The sequence below is a fragment of the Coturnix japonica genome, chromosome 21, assembly GCF_001577835.2.
Source record: "Coturnix japonica isolate 7356 chromosome 21, Coturnix japonica 2.1, whole genome shotgun sequence".
NCBI classification, from domain to species: domain Eukaryota; kingdom Metazoa; phylum Chordata; class Aves; order Galliformes; family Phasianidae; genus Coturnix; species Coturnix japonica.
Genome location: NC_029536.1, coordinates 5,790,436 through 5,809,887, shown reverse-complemented (window position 1 = coordinate 5,809,887; position 19,452 = coordinate 5,790,436). Strand labels below are relative to the sequence as shown.

General features: G+C 48.0%; 1 protein-coding gene across 16 annotated transcripts in view; it reads right to left on the bottom strand.

The window, feature by feature from the left end:
- EIF4G3 (eukaryotic translation initiation factor 4 gamma 3) overlaps positions 1-19,452 on the bottom strand; it is an 87,772-nt gene that overhangs the window by 45,995 nt on the left and 22,325 nt on the right. For 8 of the 16 annotated variants that reach the window (XM_032448682.1, XM_032448687.1, XM_032448683.1 and 5 more), the window contains 3 exons: positions 9,800-9,895; positions 8,383-8,496; positions 5,266-5,298 (listed from right to left, as the gene is read on the bottom strand). In XM_032448682.1, coding sequence (XP_032304573.1) covers positions 5,266-5,298; positions 8,383-8,496; positions 9,800-9,895 — 243 coding nt within the window. The remainder of the gene's footprint in view (positions 1-5,265; positions 5,299-8,382; positions 8,497-9,799; positions 9,896-19,452) is intronic. The other 8 variants (XM_032448690.1, XM_032448692.1, XM_032448691.1 and 5 more) reach the window with 3 other exon arrangements.

Here is a 19,452-nt window from a genome sequence, read left to right as displayed (position 1 = left end):
ACCTTACCTGCTCTTCGTGCCAGGGTGACCAATGAAGGAAATCCACTACAAACCTCCTGCCTACCCTCTCAGCACTACTCTACCACTTACCTAATCACTCCTTATAGACATCCCAATACTCACATCACCGCAAATAAAACTGCAATGAGCTACAACTGCAACCTCAAACTAAACCAGCCTGCCACAGCTAGTAAACTTATCTCAAACACAATTACAGCCATACAACCTTTGAGTTTATACTTACACTGATTTCTGTTTTTAATCATACTGGGCTCTTCAAAGCATCCATTCTAAAATATTCCATGTCCTCCTGAAGTTGGTTCCCAAATTAAAGGTTATTCTGTGTTTTTGGACTCTAACTCCTAAGAAAACTGCTATTCCCAGCTGTGAGGATCCAAAGCAACAAGGTGACCCAACAACCTCACACCAACAGGAAGAACACAAACAGGGACGCTATATGCACACAGCAGGATGCTGAGATTTTCAATCCCAGCCGCAGAGCAGCATCCCCTGGGCTGTGCAAGTGGACAACAGAAGTAAAAGTACCACTGCAAAACACTCAATGGCACCCATCTGCTCCCTGCTAGAGTGACAGGCCTCCCAGCTGTGCCTCCATAGCTGCATTACCAGCAGCAAGGATCAGTTATGCACGTTTAACTTTTACTCAGAAACACTGTGGTTGTTCCCATTGGACTTCAGCTGCTGTTCACTCAGCACAGCATCTTAAATCTCATCTTAACACTTTCTGTCACACAGGCTTCAATGACACCACCTGTAGCACTGGCTGGCTTGGGGCCATTGGAGCATCCCTGACCAAGAAGAGACTGCTGCCCCCACCATCTTCAGATGCTTGAACCGCGCTAATTTGAGGACTCCAAAGATTGAATAATTACAAGAAATGATATTAAGGAGCAATCCATCCCCTGACTGCAAAAGACGCAAGATCGATAACAAGCTTATTAATGGCATCACACAGATCATTACAAACCTCGCTGTGTTGCTGCCTTCCTACAAGAACAAGTTACACTGCCGTAACACACAGCAACACCACTGTGGGAGATGCACTTAGCGGTTTTTAGGGTACAAAATCAGCCTCAAAGTCTGCTGCTCATATTCCATAACATTTCTCTATTTTACTGTGCTACATTAATTTACATCAGACTAAAATTCCTCCTCATATTGGCTCTACAATGAGTTCACCCCAACCGCTGTCACTCCTCTGCACAGCTAGATAGCAAAAATCCCTTTTTCCACCCCCGGTCTGCATGATGGGCAATGACTGAGGTTGGGATTAAAAGTTATGGGGTGCCCAAGTCAGGAAAACACTTGGGAAATCACAAATGCTGACTGGTGGCAGGGTCACAGCTGAGCCCAAAGAAAGCCTTAACCACAGTTATGACAGCAGGGTGCTGCACTACCATCACTGAGCCCAGTCGGCTGACCTGCCTCACCACAGAGCTTTCTCTTCCAGGTTCTGCTTCCACCAACTTAGTAATCGTTAGAAGCTTTATTAACAGCTCACAGTTTGTATTAGTATCAACCTGTGAAATAACTACTGACTGACAAATATCACAGAATCATAGGGGTTGCAAGGGACCTCTGGAGATCACCTGCTAATTTCCTGGAGCAAGATGCCCAGGAAAACTTCCAGGTAAGTTGTGAATATCACCAGAGAAGGAGACTCCCCCAACCTCTCTGGGCAGCCTGTTCCAGGACTCTGACACCTCCAATAGAAGAATATTTTTTCTGACATTCAGATGGAACTCCTGGGTTCCATTTTGCGCCCACTGCCCCTTATCCTGTTGCTGGGCACCACCAAAAAGAGCCTGGCCCCATCCACTTGCCTCCTGCCCGGCAGGTATTTCTAAGTGTTGCTCAGATCCCCTCCCAGCCTTCTCCTCCCCACACTGAACAGCCTCAGGGCTCTCAGCCTTTCCTCATACAGGAGATGCTCCAGGCCCTGATCTCTCTGCAGCCCTCCCCTGGGCTCTCCCCAGCAGTTCCCTGCCTGCCTTGAACTGGGCAGCCCAGCACTGGGCCCAGTGCTCCATGTGTCCTCCCCAGGGCAGAGCTGAGGGGAGGAGAACCTCCCTCGTGCTGCTGACCACGCTCCGTGCAATGCACCCAAGGGTCCCATTGGCCTTGCTGGCCACCATGGCACATTGCTGGCTTGTGGTTACCCTGTTGGCCACCAGGACACTGCTGAAGTCCTTCTCTTCTCAGATCCTCTCCAGCAGCACAGCCCCCAGCCTGCACTGATGCTTGCAGCTGTTCCTCCCCAGGTGTGAGACTCTACACTTGCTCTTGCTGAACCTTATCAGGGTCCTCTCTGCCCAACTCTCCAGTCTGTCCAGGACTCGCTGAATGGCAGCACAGCCTTCTGGTGTGTCAGCCACTCCTCTCAGCTTTGGACCATGGTAAACTTGCAGAGGGTGCATCTATCCCTTCATCCAGGTCACTGATGAAGATGCTGAACATGACTAAATCCTGTACTGACCACCAGGGAACACCACCAGCTACGCACCTCCAGCGAGATTCCATGCCACTGATCACAGCCCTCCGAGCTCTGCCAGTCAGTCTATTCTCAATCCACCTCACAGTCCATTTATATTTCCCACACTACCCAACCTTGCCTATGAGGATGTTAAGGGAAACAGTGTTGAAAGGCTTGCTGAAATTACGTTAGCATTCACTGCTCTCCTCTTGTCTACTCAGCCGGCCATGACATCACGGTCAAGGATGATTTCCTGTTGCTGAATTCATGATGACTACTCTTGATATTTCTTCTCTTCCACTTGCTTGGAGATGACACCCACAATAAGCTGTTCCATCAGCTTCCCAGGGATGGAGGTAAGGATGGCACCCAGAGTTGCCTGGCTCCTCTTTCTTGCCTTTTCCGAAGACTGGAGTGATGGTGGATTTCCATCAGTCTTCAGGCACACCTCCTACTCCCCATGACATTTCAGAGATGACAGAAAGCAGTTCAGCAGTCACTCTGTCAGCTCCCTCAACACTCATGATTGCAGCCAGACAGAGCCCATGGATTTGCATGCGTCAGGTCTGCCTCAATGACCTCTGACCAGATCCTCCTCAACAAGGGGAAATCTTCCTTCCTCCAGACTCCCACTTATCCCCAGGGTCTGCAATTCCTGAGTGCCAGTTTCAGTAGAAAAGACCAAAGCAAACAATATCTTCAGTAATTCTGCTTTCTCAGTGCCCCCGTAACCAGGGCACCCACTAATTCAGCAGCAGGCCCACACTGTCCCCAGTCTTCCTTTTGCTACTGACATACTTAACAAAGCCCTTCGTCATGTCCTTGACCTCCCTCAACAGGATTAATTCCAAGTGGGCCTTAACATTCCTCACTGCAATGCCCTGGCAATGTTCTTATATTCCTCCAAGGCAGCTAAAGACTTTTTCCACACTCCAGAAACTTTCTTCTTCTGCTCAAGTTTTTCCTTGAGCGAAATGCACATCCACATGGGTCTTCTATCACCTTTGCCTGATTTTTTACTCACAGAGATGCAAAGATCTTAAGCTTGGACGAAATGGTGCTTGGGAGTCAACAAACCCCTTACCTTCCAGCATTCTAACCCACGCGATACCTCCAAGCAGACCCTGAAGAGGTCAGAGCTGGCTCTCCTGAAGTCCAGGGTTGCAATCCTACTTATTGCCTTGTTTCTTCCATGTAAGATCCTGAACTCCACTATCTCATGGTCACTGCATCCAAGGCTGCCCCCAACCTTCATATCCCTTGCCAGTCCTGCTTTGTAAGAACCAGGTCCAGCAGTGCTCTCTCCTCACTGAGTGCCCCACCAGCTGCCTCAGAAAGTCATGCCTTCTGTGCTGCAGGACCCTCCTGGACTCTGTTTGCTTTTCCAGCCAACATCAGGGTGACAGAAGTCTCCCATCATGCATTATCATATAATATCAACACAGAGCTGAAGAACAACAATACCTGAACAAGATACTCTGTCATTCTGCATGTTGCACAATAATCCTTGCAAACATTCCTCCACCACTGTCTGTCAATGCAATCCCTTACCATGCAAGAAATCATTTCTCTCTCTCACATGACATTTCCCTGCAAGTCCAGAAAACACCCTGTTCTACTCTTCAAGCCTTTTTTTTTTTTGTCCTGCTCTGGAAGGGTGCATGGCTGCCTGCTGCTCACTGAGGCACACAGCACAAAGCTGATCAGTGTGTCCCTCTTACCTGCTGTCCCAAAGGCATGCACTGCTGTAGCACCAAGCCCCTCAAACCAGTAGGAGTGATGTGACAACTACAGCTCTCCTGGAACACACCTTCTGTGACGTAAGCCTGTCCCAACATTGCGAGAGTGAACCAAATTATTTTTATTCCGTTAACATGCTGCAAACCAATGGGTTCTTTTCAAGGAAGGAGAAGGAAGAGTGCCATGGAAACACCAAGGTGGGAGAGCCTTCCCACACCACTGTGCCCCTGCTTCGCTGTCCCACACATCCAGGTGGCTCAGGCCACCTCTGTCCCCAATAAAGCTACAATGGGGAATAAAACCAGTCCCCAGACATACCAACAAAGAGCTTTGGAACAAACCATGTTGGAGCTGATGGAGAAGACAACTTTGGACAGGTCAAAACAGAGCTGTGTGTCTGTCCATATTCCTCTGCCATTTTGTCCTCCCCTTGATTTCTAGAACTATTCTTTATTTTTGTTCCTCTTAGCCAAGTGATTCCTAAAGATACCCAAGTCATACAGCAGGAACACTACAAAGATTCCTAGTGTCTGGATTTCACATACTGAGGGGGAAAAAAAAAAAACCACTGCGCAATGTAAGGATAACAGATAACCAGGAATATACACAAGGAATGAATGAACTTGAATTTCTGAGTTTAAAGAGTAGAATTTTCAGAAAGACATGAATGCCCAGCTCACGTCCAAGTCTTCAGCTCAGGCAACGTCATGCACTGGGCGTTTTGAGAAACACGAGCTCCTAGCGACTCAGAAAGGCAAGCAAATCTCACACATACCTGGCAACCTCTACACGTTCTCCATTCCTATGGAAATGGTGTAAGTGGGGTGGTTAATGACTGCAGTGACACCAAACTGGAGCTATGTGTTACTCCGCATTGCAGGCAGCTTGTTAGCAGGGTTATGCGGGTGCTAGCAGCTACGAACGGGGCTCCACAGCTGGCCTCCGCCCCAGGTTAGTGGGTGACAGCCTCTGACCACCCCCTCCCCCAGCAGATTAGTTTAGGATGGTAATGAAGGGGCGGGGTACTGTACCTGGTGATGGGCAGGTCGAGGCCCCGCTGCAAACTGGGGAAAGGCGGGAGAAACAAACACAAAAGGAAAGGCACAAAGAGTCAGAAACACCACAACGAAACCAAAATGTCACACTCTATGCAAAAATAAACCCACAAGGAAAACCACAAACAGTCGAAGCTCTGCTGCAGGACAGTGACAGACAGGTACTGAGATAGAACGGGTGAACACTGCTATGGGGAGTGGAGTGTGTGCTGCTGTGGAGCTGGCGGACAAACAGCCAAAGCTGCCAGTCGTTTAGAGGTGCTCTGGGGCAGTGCAGGCATTCATCGCCCTGCCTGGGGAAAAACTCAAAGAAGCAGCAGTGAAGGTTTGCAGCAGTTTACAGTGGAGGCAAATGGTGAAAGCAGCTGGGCTCGGAGCTGCTCCCCAGTCTTTATGGGGAGGGGTTGTCAACCCCATCTGAAGGCACTGCTGGCACCAGCAACAGGAGGGCCCCAGCCCCAAGCATGGGGCACATCGCTTCCCACCCGCCTGGGTTTCACAGGGAGGAAAGCATTCAGAATTTAACATGCTTGGTCAACATTAAAGCATTTTCCAATAAGTAACAGGTTGTTAAAATAGAAATAAAAATGAATGCAAGAAATGGAAAATATAAATAAAGATGACAAGGAATCCTCTTTCAGAAGCCAAGTTAGGTACTTCAGCTCTCAATCTGCAGCCTAACCAGCAGAATTATCAGATGAGAACAGGTTCACCTATGGGTGACAGCTCCAATATTTAAAGGGAGCAATGAGACTGGGTCCCACTGTGATGTTCCTCTGCCCGGCACTGTGCAGAGGTGCCCCACATCCCTTCGCTGCCCCTGCTGGGACCCTGAGGGCTGCCATGGATTCTGCGGTAGAGAAGGACTAACAAGAAAAGCAATCAAAACTGGCTGCTAATTACTGACTCCTGCAACAAGAGATTTTTTTCTCAGAATAAGTGGAGTGGGAATGACTTCCAGCCCTACATCCCTGCTATTTCAGTAGCATTAAATACAAAAGACAAGTTTAAATATTCACTGGTCCAGCTGATTTTCTCCCTAATAAACATCCTAATCACTCGCTTCCCATGTCTCCAAGAAGCAGGCTCCAATACCAGCGTTCATACACTCCCTCTACCTTCACTTCACTAAAACATCAGGGTGGAAAGGTGGAAACCTTCAGAAATGAGGAAACGCACACACAGTGATTACTGTGAGAGCTCACACGGAATCACCCGCACTGATTCACCCCATGACATCCCCACCCCCAGCAGGCACTGCTGAACAATATCCCTCATCTTTCCAGATAAGAAAAAACACACAAGATTCTCAGCTCTTCAAAGACCTGCTGACCAGCGGCTGCTACAGGAAACACTGGCCTATGGGAGCCTAGTGGAGATGGATGCACTTTGGGTCCCTGCTCCTCAGGAAGAACTCCTCAAACACGCAACATTGTTTGAGAAGAAGGAATAGTGCTGACCCTGGAAAGGTCAAGAGGGGCCTTTCTGGCGGGGCTGCATGCCCTGCTGTATGTCAGTGAAAAATAAATGCATCAGATGTGTTTTAGAAGCAGTAAAAAGAGCATAATGGGTTACAAAAACCTTGTGCTGCTTCATCTGAGGGCCAAAAAGCCTCTCTCTTATCACTGTTCTGCAGGAAAGATTTGTTCTCAACAAGAACTGATGCTTACACCTTAGGAAGCCAGGGACTATGCCAGCGTGAACAGCAATGTGTTAGGAGAAAAAGAATATAGACAAATAAAAACAAAACCTCAAAAGTTAGTGAAAAACACCCTGATCTGTTTGCACTGGTCACCATTGGCTATTGATTTTTTTTAATTTTTTGTTTGTTTGTTTAAGAAAACAATTCAGGTTGACAGGATTCATTCCTATTAGCAGCTGTAAGCAACAGAACAAACTGTAGTCACTGCTGGCTCAGATTCAAACGGGCACTTTGCTCTTCTGAGGGCTGCAGGATGGAAGGGCAGCTTGGCGGGGAAACCTGGCGGCAGCACTGCACACACCTGGGCATGGCCACTATCTACTGCTGGTGGTCCAGCACAGGGAGCACCTACCTGGAAAGAGCCATTGCTGGATGGCACAAACGCCAGCGTGGGCTTTGGCAGATGTACAACAGGCAGCCGGTGCTGCCATCACCTAACGGGTCATCTGCGGCAGTGTGAGAGAACTCAGATTTCATTCTCTTTCCCCCTGCTGGAGCTGCTCCTTGACATTCCCACTACCCCACAGCAGCGGCGCTAGGAAGGTAATGGGGACAACACGTGAAACCAGTTGGGATTGCAAAGGCAGCTGTTCTGGGAGGAACAGAAAAGCCTGAGCCGTGCAATTGCCAATGGCCCTGGGATGCACAGACTGCATGGAAGGAGCTCCAGCCACCCTGGCAGCATCACCACAGCAGGACGACGGGGCCACATGTGGGTGGCAGAGCCATCCTGCCACCTTCCTCTGCCCCCTGCGCCCTCCCCTCACCACCAAAAAAGAACGTTAAAAATAAATGAAAAATAATAATAATAATAATAATAAAGTAAACCAAGGCCAGAACAAAATGCAAGAGTACCTCAGGAATGGCCAGTCTTGCATTTATTTTGGGGTGGGGAGGTGGAATGGAATGTTATGTGCGTGGCTTTTAGTAATGGGGGTGGAAATGGTCACTAACAGAGCAGATGGAAAAAACTGCATACAGGAGAGTTTTAAAAAAAAAAGGTTCACAACCACAGAGAAATGGCTGACAACTGCAGGTCAATTCTTCCTCAGTACCTCCTCAGTAACAGACAAGCCCCTACAATTTGATACGTTTTTGGCCAAATCTCCTGAAAACATCATCTGCTGAGCAGAAAACCCAAAGTCACTCTGGTCTCCGTCCTACCAGGTCAGACCCTCCAAACTGCAATTCAACTTTGGATGTTCTGTCGCCACTTAACCTGGCAGGAACTGCCACGGGAGCTCATGCTTTTAGCAAAGAAGCAAATCAGTGCATTTCTGTAGATCAGCCAACAAAAAAGATGTAGTAAAAAAATAAAGAAATAAAGAAATAAAACAGTGCCATCGGCACAATCGCCTGCAAGAAGGAGTACAGTTTGTTATATTGCTTACAATGCAGTATTTTATCCAGCCTCTTCCAGCCAGGGACCTGTAAACCGGACTCTGTTCCAAAACCTTCCTCCTCTTCCAGTTGTCTGTGCAATGTATTGGCACTGTTCTGCTGGGCTGTCAAAAAAACTGGTTTAGAGATGCAGCTCTTCAGTCAGGTTTTGCTCCAGTTCTAACCATATCAATTTATTTTCGCTTTTCAACAATTAAAGACAAAGACGTTGAATATACTTACTGAGCAAAGAGCTCTACCATCAGTATCCCACGTTACTGACCAGAACAGGGGACTAGGAAAGCAGCAGGATCTAGTGGGGTCCCCAGCACATCATCACACCTGGCATTAATTGGCTAACCCATGGCACAGAGGTCAGCGGCTCTCAGAACTAACCCTCCTGCAGCCCCTGGAGGCAGAACCCCCAGGAGTGGGGCACACACATCAGTGCAGCCGCACGGGGGGAAGCTAGCCCTGTACTGTACCTGTTAAGTGGGCAAACAGAAGGCTTCTGTCTCGGAGGCTTTCAGTTGCCACGCTTCAGCAGCATTCATCTTACTCTAAAAAGAGAAGAGTGCTGGGAATGGTGCAGTGGTTTTACAGGTAACCTGAAGTGTTGCGACGCATATGCAGGTTCACAAGAGGCGCAGGGACTCCTGCTCCCTTGGCTACCCAAGGCTTCCAGCATCAGGGCAGCATGCTAGCAGACCTGCAGCACAGGGCTAAGCATGCGATGCCACAGAAAAGTCTCCTAGCACCACGTGGGACTGTACTACAAGCTGAGATCTGCCAACAAGAGCTCAGGGAACCAAAGGCCTGTCATAGTAGAGCAGTACAAAAAGATTACAGAGGACAACAAAACCTGAAGGCAGATGGAAGGGGGGCTTGCCACAGCAAGATCGGGGGGGACACAAAAGCTCCACCTTCCATGCACAAGCACCTACCTAGTGCTAAGAAGTGAATGGGTAGAACTGATCCAGTGGCACTGAGTAAAGCCCACAGGCCACTGGGGACTGAGTGTGACTGAGAGAAGTGCTTTCATTTACCGATCTTTGTGCTACCACTTTAGCAAATACTTCCTTAAAGAAAAAAAAAAAAAAAAAGAAAAAAATGAAGCAAAGAGAAAGATTCTGGTAATGAATCTAATTCTAAAATGAAGTGAACCTGAAAGCAACTATGCTAAAAATAAATCATGTTATTTGAATGTAGATGAGAATCCCTCCATCGTCTTTTTTCTGATAAGGAAAATCATCCTATGAGGACAGCGCCTGCATATTCAGTCAAGATTTGCCATTTGGAATGTGCTTCCAGTTCAGTAAAACCAGCCTTCCAGAGAAGTGGCCAAGTGCTACAGACACACATACACAAAAAGAACCACACAAACGAGGAAGAAAGAAGAGGAGATAAAGCAAAGATGGGCTGCCTTACCGGTGAGCGGGTCTGAGGCTGAGTGTTCATTGTTTGTGGGGCCTGAGGGTACACCAGCGTGGTTGGAGCTGCATTCTGTCCTGAGGGGTAAGGAGCCTGCCAGGGAACAAGAAAGTAACACAACATGAGTGTACCCAAGGACTTGTGCCAGAAGGTAGGAACTGAAAGCATCATCAAGGCAGACTGTTATTACCATTAAGATAAAGACAACACACACACAGACTAGGTGATTACCATGGCCAAAGACTTCTCTATCAAGGATCCAATCAATTTTAAGTGCAGAAGTGCCACCATGGAAAACAGCGACAAGCACAAACCAGAGCACCTCAGTCACCACAGCTCTGTGGCCTGGTCCCTCTGGCAGCACAGCTCCCAGAAGGCTGCTCAGAACCTGTTTCCAAGGAGAGATGGAGCCGTAGGCACTGCTGCCAAACCCTCCACAATCCACAAGAAGTTCAGATGCATTTACTACAAGCCGCTGCTGCTATAAAGCATTTGCAACACAATGAAACCTCTCAAAATTGTTACAGCTGTAAGACAGACCATTGGCTGCATATATTTTCATAGTTCCGCTGATTTCAGTGGGCTATAACAATTTGTATTACCAGATGCTCTCCCCCCACGTTATTTGCCCAAAGTAACAACAAACCACAGCTTTAGAGCTACACCAATCACCGCTCTAACAAGACATTCCTCCTTTCTGAGAATGTTTCCTTGGTGTAATCTCCCTTTAAAAAATAGCAACTACAATTATAACCTACCTTTTCTTTAAATAATAACGTAATAAAGAAAGAAAAAAGAAACTTGTGCAACAGCAGTTCCACAGCAATCAAGACAGGATTTGCAGCAGGGCTGGCTGGTGATCCAGCATAAAGCCTGAAGCTCAGTTTCAGGCAAATTGTGGTGTAGGAACAGCACAAAGCCCTGAAATGCAGGGCTGAAGCCTACAAACCTTCTGTGCCTAAGACAGTAAACCACTCCAAGGATAAGCAGGCCTGCCCTGGCCTTGAAGAGAGGATCAGCCAGTCCTTACAAGGTGTACTAGGAGTTTTACTGATGGCTGATTGCATAACACACATATTTCCCAGCTCCCAGATTCAAGGTGCATCACGCTGTCTGGTCCCACACTGCCCCACTTAGCCAAACTGGTCATCACTGAGCAAAACCCAAGTACAAGCACACAGGCACTGAAGGACAGCATTCTCACTGCACAAGCTAATTCAGGAGGACAGTCTGTTCTTTTCCACCTGATTTTCACATTGCTTTTTGGGTCAAGAAGATAATAAAAATCCCTGTCCCCAAGCATATTGTCAGATTTTTGCTGTCAGCGTAGAATAACGGGTAGAATATTTAGCTGAAAAAATGTTATTCTGCAGCAGCTCATACCAACACAACAGAAAAGACTGGGCTGAGAGCCATTAAATGCTTTCATCAGCTCCTGCTCTGGAAGCAGCAACCTCTGGCAGGCTTGCAGCTGCCCTCCTCCTGGGGAGCTCACTTACTTAGACCAATCCTGTCAAACCAGTGTTTCCTTCCCTTTTTACCACTGGCGAAGTCTCCAATTGACATTAACAAGTCATTTGCCTTCTAGTTTTTGAGATGTCAGATGCAGCATCAAATATTTTCCCTTTTATTTGACAAGTGTGATTCTGCTTGAGCTGTTCATATCAAAAACTATCTCACATAACTCACAGCAGTAACTGTAGTGAGGGCTCTCAGTCAATCAAACAATCAAGGCCTAACAAGATGCAGGGAAAATGCAGTCCACCATTGAGTAAAGCCTGCAGCTGTGTTGCCGCACTCCTGACTTTCTGCCCATCTTCTCCTGTGGGAGCACCAACAGCTCTGTGTCCATCTGGGTGCTCCTCTCACATCCTACATGATGGAAACTCCCTGTGCCTCATGAGAAGAGGCATTACCCCAGACTGCTCCAACCGCTCCTCCTCCCAGACAAAAGGGGGAAGTATCAGGTATTCCTCCCCTTCTTCAGGCCCAGGAAAACATGCTTTCTTCAGGCTTACATTGCATGCAACAGAAAAAAAAAGGTCAGAAAGTTTCCACACTACTGCCACCATCCCAACCCACCTCTAAACAGGGATCCCTATGAACACTAAGCCTAACAACTCAACATTTAGCCAGCACGACTGCAAAGCAGGCATTTCAAAACACAGTGCCACATTCAAGTACAGCCATCTCATTGAGAACAGATGTCAGTTCTGACACTTGAAAGGCTGAGAGGCAAATACAAGGCACTGCAGCACAGTATCTAATTTGTGTAAGCATTTAAACACTATCAGAGTCAGTATAGCATTAAATTATAAAAAAAACCAACAATTGTATCAAAACTCAAACGGCAGCTACTGATGGGCTCCTTCTGCTATTAAACTGTCATCAAAACAAGGTAATGCTTTGGGCAGCCGGCACTGTTCCCAACCACAACAGCCGATAACTGAAGCACATCTACACCCACAGCACAGGCAGCAAACAGGAGGAGCTCAAACCACTGTACAGCAGGCAAAATCTGACTTAGTTGCCATCACCAAAACGCAAGGGGAACACTCACAATTAGAGAGCTGCAAGAGAGGGCCTTGCAAGATCAGCTATCTTCAGGGCACTCAGCACCCTGACCTCGAGGGATGGGGAGCAGAATAAGCCCCAGAATTCAGGAGGAAACAAAGATCTGCTGCTCCATCTGGACTACCATAAGTGCATGGGGCTAATGGGACCCACCCGGGGTGCTGAGGGAATGAACAGAGGTGACAGCTAAGCTGCTTTCCATCATTTATCAGCAGTTCTGGTCAGCAGGGTAGATCCCACATGACTGGAACTGCTAATGTGATGTTTAACTACAAGGGCTGGAAGGAAGATCCGGGGAGCTGTAGGCCCATCAGTGTGACATGAATCACAGGAGGTCATTGAGCAGATGGTCCTCAGTGAACTCACTCAGCAATTGAGGGGCAACCAGAGGATGAGGCCCAGTCAACATGTGTTCACAAAAGGCAGGTCCTGCCTGACCAACCTCATCTCCGCTGGGACCAGGTGACCGTCTGGGAGTCACAGAGAAAGGCTGTAGTCTACCTAGACTCCAGCAAAGCCCCTGACTCTGTCTCCCACAGCATTCTCCTAGGGAAGCAGCAGCCCATGGCTGGGACAGGTGCTCTCTTTGCTAGCTGGATGGCCAGGCCCACAGAGTGGTGGTGAATGGAGTTACATCCAGCTGGCAGCCGGACACAGCCATGTTCCCCAGGGATCGATGCTGGGGCGCATCCAGTTTGATATCTCCATTGATGAGCTGGATGAGAGCACTGAGTGCACCCTCAGTAAGTTTGCAGATGACACCCAGATGGGAGCAGATTTCTATCCGCCCGGGGGTGGGGAAGGCCCTACAGAAGGACCTGAATTAACAAACATCATCTAAACAAACATGTTTCACAGCTCTTACACAACAACACGTGCTAATGGCACGCTTCAATCCAGATGGAGGTGTGCTGTAGCTGGAATTTGTGTTAAACAGCATCATGGGAAAAGGGGGAGGGGGGAGAAATAAGTGCTTTGTAGATATCAGCAGCCTAAAATACAACCCAAAAGGAGCACCAGAACAAAATCACAGCAATCCGTCACTTGATTGTAAGTAGGCTGATTAAAAGTATTGCACGTATTCATCTGTCAGAAGGACTTTTCCTGTGCCAAGTATATAAACAGGTACACAAGGTAATTATAATCATATTCTGTCATGCTGGAAATGTGTGGCTTTTAAGCACCACGGCTGAAATGCTGAGCATGAGGTGAATAATGGAAAAGATGCTCCAGAAAGTCCCTAAATAAATTACCACAGAAGGGAAGGCTGGGAAACAAGTTTTGCTCTGCATATAAATCCTGGTTGAGAAGCATCTAGATGCTGGCACTGAGATCCACGAAGTTCAGCAGCTGCAGCACCCTGAGGGGAACAGAACGGATGGCTGTAGAGCTGCTCCACTTCCAAGGCACAGCAATTTGCTTTCCTGAAGCTTTCATCCTCATGGCTCTGTGTTTGAAATGTTGCTATCCATGGAGAGAAAGGCGATAATATTAGTGTTTATGTATTCCAGCAGCTTGCTGGGGGAAACCCTTCCCATGTTTTTTGTGCAGAGCTCCAGCTTCAGGCTTCCGACTGCGCAAAGCAAAAAGTAAAAATAAAACAAGAAATCATTGCTACCAACAAAACAAATGAAAAAAGTTATTCTTAGATCAGCTCCCGAGCTAGTTAGTAAACACTGCCTGCTGCGTAACATGACGCCCTCAGTACTGACTGTACTGGGAATAAACAGGCAAAGTACACACATCAGGTTCAGAAAGAGCTGAGTCACGCAGCTCTCTGCCTCCCGCAGCCAGTGACAATTTGTCTTGTTAGGAGCAAAACTCTCCCATCTCCAGGCAGAAAGGTGCTGCTCCTGAGCTCCCCGCCTTTGGCAGCCCGGTGAGACACAGTTCAGCTCTGTTACCACTCCCTGAGCCATCTTTTGACTCGCGGAAGGAGTTTGGATGGGTTTATATTTACTGAAGTTATGTAGCAGGAGGTCAAACGGTCTTGCAGTTCCAACATGTGCCCGTGACTCAGGAGCCTGCTGCTGTTTCCTTCTCTGTCACTGAACCCCAACCTGACCTTGGGTGAGAAAAACCTTTGGACTTCCAGTTACTCACCAGTAACAGCAGCAGTGGCTGTGCTCCTCGCTGGGGTGAGCTGGAGCTCAGCTGAATGCCAGCAAAATGCTTTCATCTCTTTGGAAGGAACATGACAGCAGAAGCAAAACATGTTACAGCTATACAAAGCGCATGGGGCCAAAGGTGGCTCTCAGCTATCCCTGAGCAAGCTCAAAGGCCCTTCTTACTGATCTGGAGGGTTACAACCCAGCCCACAACAAGCTAAGCCACCTCCAGGCCACTCCAGGTAGGCACAAAGTAACTCCAGATGGGCAAGTTCTCACACCAGCTCCCTGCCACAAAACCTAACTGCTCCAGGAGTGAGAAACAAGACAGCACAACATCACTGCATGCCCGCCTCCTTCTCCTGCCTGCCCTACTTCTAAGAGCCAGACTTGGTATCCCCTCCAGCTGCTGAACTGTTTTCCTGGAGGAAAACCACAAGAGGGACCGCAGGCCAGCTGTATGGAAGCAGCAGCACTCAAGGTTGCTCTTCAGCACAGAAAAGCCTCTTAGAAAGCTTTCCCCTGGGCCACCAGCCTGCATGGCAGCAGTTTGGCCTCAGCTGCAGGTGGAAATCCCTGTGGCAGCACAAACAATGGCATGGTTCACAAGCACAAATGGATGCCAGCAGAGACGTGGCTTGTAATCCTGAATCATCCTTCATTTGGTGAGTTGGTTCTAATCTGCCCTCCCACGGCAAAAACACTTTACTACCTGAATGACTGCAAGCGTGTAGTGCTGCTAATCAGCAGTTCCTCAGCATTTCAGCTCTCAGAATTAAGAGGATATCCATTTCAATCCCATCTCTCAATTTCTACCTACTGACTTCACCCATAGGTAGCCACAGTATTCCTCCAGACTGCTTCTCCTACAGAAGAGCACCTCGATTCCTCCCAACCTTCAGGTTCGGAACAGCCTCAGTTTTAGGCTAAGAAAGGTGTAAGCTGTCATGAACTTGAATGTCCCCAGAATAAGCTGTCCTGTCGTCGTCCCCTCACGCCAAGCCTGATAAACATGGGCCATTCCCGTCTACATACTCCCAGCTCCTATTTACAATGATACTTCACCTGCAGATAATCAAACACACCAACAGATTGTTCTGCTCGAACAGAGAGCCCCAGTCACAGCTCTGTTTTCAAATATGAAATTCTTCGGTATGCAGCACAATGAGAACCTCTCATTTTTATCAACTCATTTGCAAATGATGCATCACTTCAATCAGCTCATCCTCATCGTGGCATCCTGCCTTCAGGAGACCTCCCTGCATTGCGAAGTATTGGGAAGCAGCAAACTCAAACTTGAAAAGGATAAAAATATCCTGACCTGGGAGGAATTACTTCTTTCACAAGCGTGGCTCAACCTTTGTTATCTTTACTGCTCTGCAGCAATTTATCTCAGAGTATCTCATCTGTGTCATTACCATCCCCACTCAATTTTTAACGGCCTTTTTATGGCTTTGTATGATTTAGCATCACACTTTTAAGAGGGCCGATGCAGCAAGCTGAATGGGCAAAGCAGAGTCCCAGGCAGCAGGCACAGCACTGTAGGCATTGCTCCGACTTCAACACCAAAAATCACATTCCCACCGAGGGAAGAAGATGAAGAAAACAGTTTCCTGTCCCCTGCACAAAGGCTGTTTGTGCGGAGGGCACACAGACACAAGATACACGCTCTTTTCCTTCCTGCTTAAGACACTGTGGTTACTATTCCTGCAGAGATGTTACAAAGGAGAAGGGTGAAAGGGGAAATCGAGACAAAGTGTCCCTGTTGGACGTGCTGCCTCCTAGGAGCTCTGATTACCCTGTGTTTTTAACCATCGTGCACATTCCCATCGCAGTTCTTTGCTCAGCACCCGCATTGCTGAAGGCGGGCAGCCCTCAGCACCAGTGCTTCGAGCGAAGGTAAACTCAACACATGGCTCTGGGAAGCAAAGGACAACCCCTGGGCTTTTTGCTTTAAGAAATCCAAATGATGAGGTATCCCAGCTGCTAACCTGATCCTAGCGCTGTGGTCACAGAGCGAGATGTTCATTCTGCAGCACTGGGGTACAAACATCCTGCCAAGCAGGGCAGCTCCTCACCGTGGCCATTACAGCCCACCCATACAGAACATCACCTGGACAAGTTCAAAACTATTGCTAAGGAAGGCATGAGGGCAGGGATAATGCCACAGCAGATGATCATCTTTTTACTAACATTTACTAACATCTGTAAGTAGCGGTGTGGAATGAGTTGACTTCTAACAGAAGCTGAAATGCCAGTCCCTGTCTGGAGCGCAGCACACAGGCTGGAACCTGGGGGTGGTCTGGTCATCACCACGATGTAATCAAGTGAACTCCTATTTTCCATAATGAAGGTACTCACAATACTTTGAGTTAGGGGGAGAAATTCCAGCACCTCTCCTGCTGGGAACAGACCTGGAACTCTCAGCAGAACCCACTACAACAACAAGCTTGTTTCTCCCAAGATTTATCTCGCTGCAAAGCTATTTTTGCCCTTTCTGTTTACAAATGCAGACTGTGTTAAGCTCTGACTTTTGTGCTAACTCCAGTGTTTATGAGCACACAGCGCCTTCTGCAACGCATTATGTTTGCTTGAGAACGACGTCTTCTTCCAGAGTGTGCAAGAAAACATCAACTAAATAGCATGGAACAGAAGGTGTTATTACAGAAGGATCACCACAGTAGAAATTATTAAACGTAAGAAAGTGGCAAATCGCTTCATGTTATTTTATGTTATCAAAAAATGTGTTTCAACAAGTGGGAGAGTCTGAAAAGCATTGCCGTAAAGCACAGTGCATGTGACTGATAACAGAAAGCACATATAAAACCTCCTGAGGAAAGGGAGCTGTGACTCTCCTAGGGAGAACCCTCCTGCTGGATGGCACTGGGTGAGCTCCACATTCAAACTTCTGTGTCCGCAGCAGGGAGACAGGCCAGGGTGACTCCAAGCCAGGGCAGCTTACACCTGAAAGCAAGCAAGCTCAAGAAGGAGAAAAACACTGACCTTCACCTGCTGGCCAGCCAAGACCACAGCACTGAGCACTGCTCTGGCCCAAGGGGCAGCTCAGCACAGAGCTCATCCTGTGCAGGCCCAGTCTGTACTGCAGCCCTCACCGTGCACATGCAGGTGACCAAGTTGTAATGGGTTCTCCTCCTTCCTTATTAGAATAAGAAAAAAAGAAGAACAAGGCTGCTTTCAGTCCCTCCCAAGTGCCAACTCATTCATCCCCTCCTCATCAGGGCTTTGAAAAATTAACTGTTTCCAAGGCTAAATAATTATGGAAGTTAATGGCATCGACGTGCACTTGAAGCCATACTGCGCCTTTCCTGCTATGGATCCAGAGATCCACAAAAGCCTGCAGCTCTTCTTAGACACAGCTGCATTCCCCAAATTCAAAGTCTAAGGAGGTAGAAGGCACAGAGATTCACCAACCCCACAGAGAGATGTTACACCAGCAAACATCTCCTGTGCTGTTAACCCCATCAAAACGCCCCTAATCCTATTACACAACACAGAGTTCGGCTGCCCTTCCAGCAGCCTTTCCACACAAAGGCCAGAAGAAGCTTACGCCTCTCCCAGGTTTATCAGCTATTAAATAACTCACCGTTCAGACCTCCACCTGCAGCCATCGACTCCTCACAAGCTCAGGAGCAGTGAGCTGCATTACAAACGAGTGTTACAATGAGCATGTTACAGGACGTGCTGCTGGCACCACCAGAGCACAGCTACACCAGTGCTCTTTATCCCTGCTATCTGCTATGGACAGACGACCTGTTACTTCATTAAAAGCATGTAATATCTGAAATGATGATGGGAGGGAAATACTGAATAAGCACCATGGTTATAACAGAACTGCAGCTCCCACAGGAAGAAGCCAAGATAATAAAGAAGGGGTGCGGGGATTGCCTGTAACATGCCACAGATGGCACACAGACACCGCCTGGCACAGCCTCCCAGGCCGTGAGGTACCAAGGAATGTCTCAGTGCTGTTACAAATGCTAATTTCACGATGGTGACATTTTTGAGGACCAGAATGAGACCACAAAACTCTTTTCACTTAAGGCAAAGAACCAGATGGTAACAAGCTTCAGCTAGTACAATCTGTTTTGGATTTCAATCAGCCACCTAGAAGTCAAGGTCTCTGTATACTGGGATCCTAAGAATTCAGCTCTCAGCACTTTTGTTTTCTGTGAGTGTATCTTGACGTTGTTACAAACAGATAAGGCATTATTAAACACAGCTGTCAATGAGGACAGCAGCTTCAGAGGGAGCTTCTACTGGATGCCACAGGGTGCTCAGCAGTGCCAGCCCAGCAGAGCACTGATCTGCAGTGCACAGCGTTCTGGGAGCAAAACCTGAAGTTTTCATGATTACAGATGAAACTCCAGGCCATTTGTTACAAGAGTCACTGGCCGGTGTTGCACACCCTCATCCCAAACCAGAGGAATCCATCACTTCAAAACTAAAGCAGAGAAACAAAGAATCTTCTTTGGAACCTATTTCAGAACCATTCCCCCATTGTGTTCCTTCATGTCCCACACCAGAATCCACTCCACTTGCTCCCCTGCTCCCTGGGATCCTTCACAGCACTCCTAGGCCTTGGGGAGGAAGACTGAGCATCCCCATCCTGACGCCCCAGATCTGCTCACTGCCTCCTGCCTGCAGGAGCCCCTCTTCCTCCTCTCAGCGCTCAGCAGACAGAGGGAAACGCTCTTCTGCTGTCTCCTTCCAAGTCCCATTCTGGCTGCTTTGGAAGATCTCTGCTTTATTGCTGTTCCCTTCACAAGGCACGGCTGCACAATATATTACCATAGCGCAGAGTCAGAGCAGGCTGCAGATTTACAACCCTTCAGCTGCTTTGCGTTAACAGCCCGTGTGAACGCCGCGCTGCACAGACTCACATCCAGCATGAGATCAGTGTGCTCCAGCAAGTACTACCCCACCATGCCCCATTCCCTACCTGAGCCC